Source organism: Moschus berezovskii, chromosome 18, assembly GCF_049115385.1.
Source record: "Moschus berezovskii isolate FMDL1 chromosome 18, NW_MosBer_1.0, whole genome shotgun sequence".
NCBI lineage: Eukaryota > Metazoa > Chordata > Mammalia > Artiodactyla > Moschidae > Moschus > Moschus berezovskii.
Genome location: NC_142477.1, coordinates 39,777,606 through 39,789,423, shown reverse-complemented (window position 1 = coordinate 39,789,423; position 11,818 = coordinate 39,777,606). Strand labels below are relative to the sequence as shown.

At 36.0% G+C, this 11,818-nt stretch overlaps 1 protein-coding gene across 3 annotated transcripts in view; it reads right to left on the bottom strand.

Moving 5' to 3' along the window:
• Positions 1 to 302: 302 nt before the first annotated feature.
• NIPBL (NIPBL cohesin loading factor) overlaps positions 303 to 11,818 on the bottom strand; it is a 206,489-nt gene continuing 194,973 nt past the window's right edge. For 2 of the 3 annotated variants that reach the window (XM_055422164.2, XM_088827650.1), the window contains 6 exons: positions 11,320 to 11,520; positions 7,264 to 7,410; positions 5,290 to 5,564; positions 3,280 to 3,454; positions 1,842 to 2,030; positions 303 to 1,280 (listed from right to left, as the gene is read on the bottom strand). In XM_055422164.2, the coding sequence (XP_055278139.2) occupies positions 915 to 1,280; positions 1,842 to 2,030; positions 3,280 to 3,454; positions 5,290 to 5,564; positions 7,264 to 7,410; positions 11,320 to 11,520 (1,353 nt within the window). In that variant the 3' untranslated portion in view covers positions 303 to 914. Of the gene's footprint in view, positions 1,281 to 1,800; positions 2,031 to 3,279; positions 3,455 to 5,289; positions 5,565 to 7,263; positions 7,411 to 11,319; positions 11,521 to 11,818 lie in introns of all 3 variants that reach the window. The other variant, XM_055422165.2, reaches the window with a different exon arrangement.

Genomic DNA, 11,818 nt, shown 5'->3' with positions numbered 1-11,818 from the left:
TTATATCAAAATGTACTCTTGAAAATGTGTTTGGCACAGTGCTAAATCATATATAGTTAATACTAAATATTGTAGGATACAATAAAACCCTGGAGTTAATTGTTTACACCCTCTTATGGGAATGAAAATAATAGATACCAATTATTCAGAAGTCAGCCTATACAAACTGTATAAACAATATTTTATGTTTTGTCTTGAAAACCAGTGATATAATAAATTTTACATAAAAGACTGCAAAATAATATAAATGGATTTGAACAGATCTTTACAATAAGAAATTCAAATGGAAACAGACAAGTAACAAAGAGAAGTAAAAAAATTTATTGCAGTATTCGCTCCACCAGGTAGTCTGGGGATCCCTTTTCTTGTATTGTTTTCAGGGTGACCTAATACATCAAAATCTACATTTACAAAAACTCCTTCTGCAGATAGGTCATAGATACTGCATGCTTTTTTTTTTTTCCAACAGAATAAATTATATATCCAGGAGATTCTGCCATTTTACAGCCTGGAAAAAACAATGCTTCCCTGGAAACTGGGCTAAGCTAAAGAAAGCCATCCGCTGCTAGGTTAAACTCCAAGAACACTTTATTAAGAACATTAACAGACTAATTTCCAACATTCACTTGTTTATTTTTAAACAGAAAGTTTTTTTCCAAGATATAAACAATTTTTGTTAAACTATAATACAGTGGGAGTAAAAATGAACTGAGAATCTGTTTCTGCTGCACAACAGCGAAGGGAGCTCCCACAAAAATGTTTGCCCAACATTTCCTTCTTTTGTTCCTGCATCCCAGGTTCCATTCTTACTCTTCATAAAACTGATTTTTTTTTTTTTTTGCCAGAATGTTGATATTCAAGTTTTTCTGCCTTTAAAAAAAACTCCTGTAAATTTGGCTGCATGTACAAATTCATTAGCTGGAAGTCCCATCCTTGGCGGCATACAGGGATCGTAAAGTCTGAACAACTTTATTAGTCAGCTTATTAGCACTCGTTAGAGCAATTTTTTTGTAAATAATGTCTGACTCTTTAATAGTGTCTACCCAAGGCACCAGTTTGCGGCCATCACGGCGCTTAGCCTCAGTCCAGGAGCCACTGTAGGAGCCTGCCATCCACTGAACACTGAAGCCATTGCTGGTTTTCTGTACTACTCTTGCAATTTGTGGTCGATCTTTGTACTTTGGACAGCAAATAGCGATGACATCCATGACGTCAACACTTTCATTCATCTGTGCTGCCAACTCCGTAGAGTCTGAATTTCGTTTTGACCTTCTCAATGACTAAAACATTGGGAGGGGGGAAAAAAGACCAAGTGTTACACAAAATAATTTTAGTGAAATTATTGTTTTTATTGCTTTTAATCCCTTGACGCCGGGAGTTGGGATTTCCCAGCACACTTCCATTGCCGGCAATGAGACGCACCGTGACCGCCAGCGCCAAGGGGTTAACATATATTTGTAAAACCATGTATCTCTTAATTTGTACCCGTGTCTTTACTCTTATTGATATATAAAATTATATATACATATGAACCATAAAGCTACATAAAATTTAGCAACAATAAAAAAGGATAACACACATTAATACAATCCAAAGAAAAATTAATAACCCTTTATGCTGGATAAATCTCATTTCTGTTTTTTCTTTTTTATTGTCTTTTATGTTAAACTTTCTACAAAAAGATGTATAAATGGATAAGTAGAGAATTTCTATCTACAAAATGTTTTCTCTCATAAGTATTACATTACTTGGTGTACATTGAATAGACTGACATATATAAGCACATAAAAATCATTTTACGTAATACGCTGCGAAATACGTTGACTCCTCCTCCGCCTCACCCCTGAAGTGCCTCCTCCTCTATCCTCCCCATCACTTTCATCATCTTCTGTCTCTGCTGCTGCATTATTTTTAGGGCTGCCTCCTCCAAGCAGCGAGGTAATTGCTTTGTTCCGAGCATTTGTGCTGGCTGACACCTCCCCTTCTTCTTCCTCTTCATCAGGGTCCAGATGTTCCATGAGAAGTTTGAACTACAAAAATTAGATATTAACTTAGAATTTGACGTAAACATTTCAAACAAGACTGTCAAATTCCTAAATGTTTTCCATGGCAGTGGTTTGATGCTGGTGAAAGAGACTTTAGCTACTGTTCAACTTGGGTGCTGGAAAACGTTTTTTGTAAAGAGCCAGATTGGAAGTATTTTTGGCTCTGCAGGCTAAAATGCAATACAGAAATGAATGTGCATAGCTGTTTCAATAAAACTTTAGTTTACACCAACAGGCAGTTGACCAGACTTCACCTATAAGCAAGATGTCACTGACCCTGATCCAAATTACCAAGCAGTCAGTGATTACTAATTACTGACAGACTTTTAAACATTTTCTGCTCCTTCTGCTCTCCACCAAGAGGATATAAGAAAAAATGAAAGATGTCAAACAATTTTAAAGAACTATAATAAATGCTAAATTTAAAGTATAAGGTTTGCAGTTTATGAATAATATGAAAACCATTGTGTAGCTTACATTTGTAGTCAAGAAAATCATGATTAGTTATATTCAACGACCAGCTTTAAGTAGATTAAATTTAAAGACTTTATTTTTACTTTTTAGGACAATCTTGAAAAATATTTTTTAAAACATTAAAAAAAATTTTATTGTGGTAAAACAGAAAATTTACCATTTTATTTTAAAGTGCTTAATTCATTGACACGAAGTATATTCAATAACATTGCATAACCATCACTACCATTATTTCTAAAACTTTTACATCATTCCCAAAAGAAACTCAATGTACCCATTTAATACTCTCCATCCCTCCCTCCCCACTGGCCCTAGTAAACTTCGGTTCTATTTTCTGTCTCTCTGAATCTTCCCCTCTTATTTTTTTTCCCCAGCTGCGCCACATGGCTTTCTGGATCTAAGTTCCCTGACCAGGGATTGAACCCTGAGCCCTCAGCAGTGAAGGTGTGGAGTCCTAACCACTGGATCACCAGGGAATTCCCTGCATTTGCCTATTCTTAAAGACATTTTAAAAGCATAATTAATACACTCACATACACACTTGTTAAATGGGTATATACATACATATATATACACGTGCGGGTGTATATATATATATATATATACTTGTACTTCTTCTGTAAGAAAACATGAAAAAGTTGTGATATTGGTTGCCAGAAGGAAGAGGAACAGAAATGGCTAAAGCGGTAGCCCTCTCAAAAGTATTTACATTTTAAAAAGTCATTATCAAAATGAAATATATTTTGGTTTTACTACTCACATCTAGGTACTGTTTTACTATACTTCTCTTCACATCTTCAGTGATTTTGGAATTAGCCATATCACTCCGCAGGAAGTCCAGTGTTTGTTTGGGATGAAAATGAACTCCTGTTTTCCGGTTTATCGCTTTATCATACACTTTTGCAGATTCAGATGGAGAATATTTCTGAATTTTACTGTTTTAGGAAAATAAAACCGTTAATGTACCAGACACTTACATTTAAATGGATTCTAGTTAAGTTTTATTTACTTATAACTAAACTTTGTCATGCAGATTTTAACCAGTGAAACTGTATACGAAATAATTTTTAAAAGGGAAGACACAAAATCAAAGATTAAAGAGTAATATTCTCTTGTTTTCCTCAGTACTTGTCTTGAATCAAGGTATCATTTAAATGAAAGTAGTTTCTCATGTCTATTTTTTAGTACCATGATTGTGACTGTAGGACAGTGTTAATATAATTACTCAGTACTACCTAACTGGTTTACCTTCTTCTAAGATTTTTCATTCGCTACACAGCCAGAATGACTGTTTACAAACCTGCTTCATATATTAACAACTCTATTTCAAAATCTTTCCATCTCCTTAGCACTGCCCAAAGACTTTACAAGGTTTTAAATTATTTTGAATTACAGGCATACCTTGGAGACATTATGGGTTTGGTTCCAGACCATTGCAATAAAGCAATTATTGCAATAAAGTGAACCACATCAATTTTTTTTGTTTCCCAATGAATATAAAGGTTACATTTACACCATACTATAGTCTGTTTAAAGTGTGCAACAGCATTATGTTGAAAAACAACATACATATCTTAATTAAAAATACTTTATTGCTAAAAAGTATCATGAATCTTAAGTGAATTGTAATCTTCTGGCAATTGTAACATCAAAGATGACTGATCAAAGACCACTATAAAAATAATAATGAAAAATATTTAAATATTGCTGAATAACTACAAAATGTGAGAGACACAAAGGGAACAAATGCTGTTAGAAAAATGGAGCCAACAGACTTGCGTGATGCAAGACAGCCACAAACCTTCCATGTGTATCAAATGTAGTATCTGTGAAGTGCAGTACAACACAGTATGGCCCACAGTTGCCAACATTTAACATCAAGGTATTTCTCTTTAAAATCTGGATTTTCTAGTTTCCCTTGGAAAAAATGGAAGCTCTGGCCGCACTGTTCCCACACTCTCCCATGGCAACAAGCTGTTGAATATCTGAACCCCAAACGTGTTCTTTTCATTTTGCCAATGACCTACTCAGGTCCCCTTTATTCATTTCATTATCTGTCCCTATGAACATTTAACTTCAAAAGGTTATAATGAATGTGAAAAATGTCCAAAATTCCATGGGTACAGGCAGTGTAGTGATTGATGATGAATAAAATTATAGCGCATTCAAAGTTATTAGTACTTTTCTACCTCTCACCTTGACAGTGTACATTAAAGACTACTGGATCCTGTTAGAACTTAGCCTAGCTGGTCTGCATCTATTTATTCTTCATTCACAGCTCTTTAAAAACTTGAATTTGCCATCTTTTTTTTTTTTTTTTAAATTACTTTTATTGATTTTATTTCTTTTGCTTTGTTGGGTCTTAGTTGTGGCATGTGGGATCTAGTTCCCTGACAAAGGATCAAACCCAGACCTCCTGCACTGGGAGTGCAGAGTCTTAGCCACTGGACCACCAGGGAAGTCCCTGCCATCTATTTTTAAGGTTAGCGTAATTCTCTAATATCTTTTTAGGGAAGCCAACATAATGTCTTTTAATTTATGATGCATTATCTCCAATTAGAAGAATATAGCTTTCCTCTCTTCAATAACAGAATGTACAAACTATGGTATATTATACAACAAAAACACTATACAGCAGTTAAAAGGAACAAACTCCTTTTTATAAAAAAGGAGCATTTTTAATATTCAGCATGCAATCAAAACTGGGTTTCATATTTCTTCATTATTTGAAGACAGCAAAGTTTTTCTTTCACCACTTATATAATCTTACCTATCAGAAAATCCACAGAGATTCTTCAAATGTTGTTTTAACATCAGAAGCAATAAAATACCCTGGGAGACATTTGCAAACTCAATTAAAGGAGCTGAATTTTCTGGCAAACATTTCATCACCGAATTTATATCATCTTCTGAATCTGAATCTGAATCCGAATCGACACGTTTCCGCGACTTTCGAGGTCTACACACTTCTTCTTCACTCTCGCTTGACTCATTTTCCTTACCAGGAGATGACTTTCTCTCTTTCCTTTTGTCTTTTACCATAGACTGAAAAAAAGAGGAAATTATTCTGTCTGAAAAATAATAAAATGAAAATACCACTAACAACTATACATATGCTCCCTTCAACAGCTTCAAAAGTATCCGCAATTTAGTGTTTCATATATCAAAACTCTTACTTTCTGTAAACAATGGGGATGTAACCCTTAGGGAGAAAATAATGTTCCAAGACTAAATAAAATCCACTCCTCCAACTACTGTGCTAAAACCCTTCTGGAATATCATTCCAAGGGAAAGAATTTTCTTATACGATTGCAATGAAAGATAAATTATAGAAGTAACAATTTGGTATATAGGTAAGCCATTATAGAGGAAAAGAAGTAATTATAATTTAACTGAGGAAAATATAATAGGTCTTGAATTCTCCCACCTTCTTTTAAACTCTCCCATTTAAGAACTTTTCAGCAAGACAACAAGCAGTTTTTCTTAAAAAAATTAAACTGTTTCTTTGTATTTTATGAAACCATTAGCTTTTTAAAAGAAACAAAGCCAACTGGTTTCCAGAGGTGGAAAAGATCAGATAACAAAGCAATATTCAAAATATAGCTGTTAAGAAATAAAACAGGAGAAACATGAACAAATATATTTACAACAGTTAGTGAAGTAAAAAAAGATAACGTGATGGATCAAGTTCCTGGGAAATTATTAACCTCTTAAATTTCAATGTGCATATTAAACACGTAGGAATTTTATTAACAATGCAAACACTGTGTCAGCAGGTCTAGGGTGGGGCCTAAGGTTCTACAGGTCTAACAAGCTCTCAGGTGAGGCTGGTGCTACTGGTTCTGGTCTGCACTTCAAGTAGCAAGGGTTCAGATACCTCTGTAATTCTAATTCTTAGATATTAAAATAATCTCCCTGATTTATGAGTTTGACCAGGCTGAGTTTTGGGTACAATGATACTGTAAAATGAGAATATTTATTTGCATCATCAGGTACATGAAAATATTCCAACTAATTTACAAAGAATGTAAATTACTGAGTGCACCTACTGTATTTCCAGGGCTACACCAGGTGCCTTTACAATTAAACCAACTATATTTTCTTCTTAAAAACCATGAAAGAAAAGATATAAAGTTCACAACAAAAAACTTGGTAAAGATTTTGGGCATACACTATACCAACTCCATTATGATTCTGGTGTTCAGGGATAAGGAAATCAATAGTATAAATTCTCTGTGTTCCTTGTAAGTAAGCTATTTATATTCATATCTATATCTCTTCAAGTGTACTGCTGTTATCTATAGTATTTTCAGATTTATAAAAGAGCAAGGCATTTTAAAATGGGGTTTAAATGAACATATGAATGGACATTGAACATTTAAAGGTCAGTGCTAAAGTGGGAGAGATAAAGACATGGGATAGTTTATCAACAGAACAATCCATGTATGCATGTATTATGTACGTGTGTGTATGTGCACACATGTGCATGCACGTAAGTATGTGCATGTATAAATTCCACCTAAATGATCTGGAATGAAATGGTTTTAAGAACTTTCTTAATAGAAATAAATGGCAACTCATTTCCTCTCTCCAACTGAAGCACTATTTAGATTTCAGTAAGTTTATTTACAAAGATTTTATATACCTGTGAAAACAATAAAAAGAATAATGAGAAACAAAACAGTGAAAATAGTGTGCCTGCATTTTGAAAGATGCATTAAGAATAGCAATGTGTGTAACTTACCTCCTTGAATGACTGCAGGAGGTTACTACCAGAAACAGAGAGTGTAATGTCTATATGATGCATTATAAACAACGGCTCTTCCTGTGTCTGGTATGGAAAACAGGCTAGATTGTCTGCTATATACAAGAGCATATTCACTTCTGTTTTCTGTAAATTGAAAAAAAAAAAAGTACACGTTTAGTTGATAATCCAGAAATCCATCATAAAAACCTTTTTAGAAAAAATATTACAGGGTACTTTCACCTCAGTTAATGTTTCAGAAAGGAAGGGACAGGGAGAGAAAGAAAGAAGGAGGAAGCAGAAGAGAAATGGATTTTTCAGAATAATCTTAAATTCATTTTAAGAGATTTCCTAATGATTTAAACTATGGTACCTTAAAAAGGGAAGAGGTGAATGTTTTTTCAGTGCACGCAAGTGGAAGTTCTGGAAGTTTTATTATAGCATATATAGAATCTTTATGATAAAGCTATACCACATGAGAAAGTACACATATGAATTCATGATTATTTATCATTGTGCCTCTAAAAGTTTAAACCCATATGGAGAGAACAGTTACACACAGTTATTCTGTCTTCAAAAGTAAGAGGTAATAATTATAGTTCTAACATGTGGGTTAAAAAAATCCAAGTTCATGTACTCTTAAAACAATTGTCAGTTTCCTGTGTGTGTATAATTTAAAACATCAGAGTCATTCTGACAGAGCTGACAAAGACTCACCATAAAAACTCTGATGTTGGCAAATTATGGTTACTAATAGTTGTTTGCTTTTAAAAGAACAGAGACTTTTTTTCAGAACTTCATGATCATACAGAATATAAATAGAAAGACATGTTAATATTTAAATTCCTTTAAAAATATTTATAGCTTTTTTTTTTTAAAAAAAAGATAAAACAGGCAATTAAAAACATTACTTCCTGGTACTTCCCAGGTGGTTTGGTGGTTAAGACACTGCTTTCACTGTAAGGGGCAGGGGTTTAATCCCTGTTTGGGGAACTAAGATTCTGCATTGCCTGAAGCATGGCCAAACGCTCCTTAAAATCCCTCCCCAAACACACCTTCCTACCATCTCCCTTATCCTGCTGCCCAGACAACATAAAATGCTGTACCAGTGGTAGCAAACAACAAAAATCCCAAAGGACAGATGGAATGAACTTGCTATTAGTATTCATGAAACTCCCACTCTATTTTTTATTTTTAAATATGTATCAATATGTACATGTTAAAGTTGGGAAAATACAGACAACCACCCTCGCCTCCCTGAAACCTTTTTCTTTAGTTTTCTCTTCCTAACTCTTTGACTATTCCTCTTCTATTTCCTTCTCAAACCAACTCCTTTTCAAACTGCTTTTAGCAACATTCTATTTTTTGTGTGCTTAGAGGAGTCCTGAGAGTCCCTCGGACTGCAAGGAGATCAAACCAGTCAATCTTAAGGGAAATGAATCCTAAATACTCATTGGGAGGACTGATGCTGAAGCTGAAACCCCAGTATTCTGGTCATCTGATGCAAACAGCTGACTCACTGGCAAAGTCCCTGATGCTGGGAAAGATTGAGGGCAGAAGGAGAAGAGGGCATCAAGGATGAGATGGCTGGATGGAATCAACGATGCAATGGACATGGACTTGGGCAAACTTCGGGAGATGGTGAGGGACAGAGAGGCCTGGCATCTGCAGTCCATGGGGCTGCAAAGAGGTGGACATGACTAGGGGACTGAACAACAGGACAAAAATATTCCAGTTAACCTTTGACTATTCTCACAATGTCTCATAATTTATTCCTTCCTCAGTGTTTCTTCTCTCCTTCCATCCATTCTTTTCCTTCCAACTCTCATCGCAACAACTCAATCCCTTATTACCTTCAGTGTGAACACAATGCTAAAAAATCTGTGTTCCTAAAATGTTCTTTGTCACATGTCCTCATCACCGTATTTAATAGTTTTACAGTATCATATATAAGATCCTCCATAAACCATGCCTCACTATGACCTTGATGGTCTAGTTAAATAATGAATCTACTCATCATTTCCCACCCATTCTTATCTTTGTACCTTTATTTATGTTTTTACACCTGCTCTGTCTTACTTAAATAGTAGATCCATCTATTCCCCTACGTCTTCAGTAATTTGTTCCTCCTCTGACATCTTCTGTTGGTGGTAGTCAGAAGAAAGCACTGTATTATGAAAACTAGATTTCCAATTTAGCATGTCACATGCTGGCATGACAAGAGCATCCAGCTAATGACATACAGCAAGCAATGAAATCATGCAGGAATGAAGCTCAGGAAGAAGAGAAAGACCACAGATACAAACCATCTGGGACTCAGACTATGCTAATCTTAACCGCTATCTTACAGGAGGCAAGATCCAATGATGACAAGAGCACCTTATCATATCATTATGTACTCCCATCTAAACCTCTTACACACAATGAAAGCTTAATACTGATGACAGCCCTGATGATGATTAAATTATATTCCAAATGTTTCTAAAATAGAAGTTTATTATATTTATTTGTTAGATAATATAACCAAAAATTTCATGTACTATTTAAAAAGGAAAGGCCTAATAAGGCATTTGCATTCTGGTAATTTTTAGGGCTTCCCTAGTAGCTCAGATCGGAGAAGGCAATGGCAAGCCACTCCAGTACTATTGCCTAGAAAATCCCATGGATGGAGGAGCCTGGTAGGCTGCAGTCCGTGGGGTCGCTAAGGGTCGGACACGACTGAGTGACTTCACTTTCACACATTGGAGAAGGAAATGGCAACCCACTCCAGTGTTCTTGCCTGGAGAATCCCAGGGACGGGGGAGCCTGGTGGGCTTCCGTCTATGGGGTCACACAGAGTCGGACACGACTGAAGTGACTTAGCAGCAGCAGCAGCAGTAGCTCAGATGGTAAAGAATTTGCTGGCAGTGCAGGAGACTAGGGTTTGATCCCTGGGTAGGGAAGATCCTCTGGAGAAGGGATGGGCAACCCACTACAGTCTTGCCTGGAGAATTCCATGGACAGAAGAGCCTGGTGGGCTACACTAGGCTGCTGCTGCTAAGTCACTTCAGTCGTGTCCGACTGTGCGACCCCATAGATGGCAGCCCACCAGGCTGCCCCGTCCCTGGGATTTTCCAGGCAAGAACACTGGAGTGGGTTGCCATTTCCTTCTCCAATGCAGGAAACTGAAAAGTGAAAGTGAAGTCGCTTAGTCGTGTCCGACTCTTAGAGACACCATGGACTACAGCCCACCAGGCTCCTCCGTCCATGGGATTTTCCAGGCAGGAGTACTGGAGTGGGGTGCCATTGCCAGTCTAGGGGGTTGCAAAGAGTCAGACACGACTGAGCGACTAACACATAATTTTAATCTTACTTCATTGAAACAATCTTGTATCAAAACAGCAACAAAGTCGTCAGGTGATTAAAATATGAAAAAAATATTTTTATTTTTAAAGCTTCACACAAGAACTGTTTAGTTCTATGTGGAAAGATACCACATCTTCATCTTCTAGCACAATGGCTACCATAATGCATATGCTGAATACTGTTGTAAAATGAATGAAAACATTCAGAGGTAAGATTAAAGAATGGGATATTTTATTTTCCTGCCTTATAGTCTTGGCCAATGCAACTTGTGCAATAGCTCCTAAAGGGTCAAAATTGTAATTACACAAAAGTGGGCTTTTTATTAAAGGAGGTCAGGTTGAACAAACAGGGATCTCAGCAGCCTAAAACCGAGGACAGTTACTCTAAAACGTTCGAGTCTGATATAAACAAGTGGAATTTCACTTTATCTATCTATCCATCCATCCATCCATCCATCCATCCTGAGAAGTGATAGTTTAGTAACACAGTTTATGTGAAAGCATGCTTAAAGGAACTGCTATAAAGTTTATAACATACTCGGTATGGAGACACAATTATACTTTATCCCTCATTTTCTCTTCATGCAAAATTTCCTCTTCAATACCTTGTAGTTAACATAGACCTAAATAACCACATTTAAATAGTCACTACTTTAGGAATAAAATTTATAGAACATTTATCTTCTTAAAATAAGAAGTTTCTAATGCTTACTGCTGTGTCATCAAAGAGGTTGAGTAAAGAAATCAGAAAGGCGCGTCTGTGCTGGCGGTTTCCACGGATCATGGAGTAAAGGTGTGAACACAAAGCACTGGAGGACTCATCTTGCCTGAAACCCCTTACAGGATCTTTTAGGCATGTGTTAATTGCCTGTTGTACCTGGTAAGACATCTTCATGCCAGCCACCGCTTTCATCTGAAATCAATAAAAGCCTTATTTCTATCACAGAAATTAAAAGAGCCAAATTAAAAATATAAATTTGAGCATTATAGTTAGAGGCAAACTTTATAATTTGGTTTAATTTAAAATAATAAAAATCATAGAATGCAAGCACTGGAAGGAATACTAGAAATCATCTATTGTAATCTGCTCATTTTTATAGAAGAAAAAAATGGAGACCCAGACAAGCCATTACTGCCAAGATACACAGGAGGCACTAGAACCCATGCATCCTGATTTTCATTCAGCGTGCGTGCTATACTGCTACTTCCAG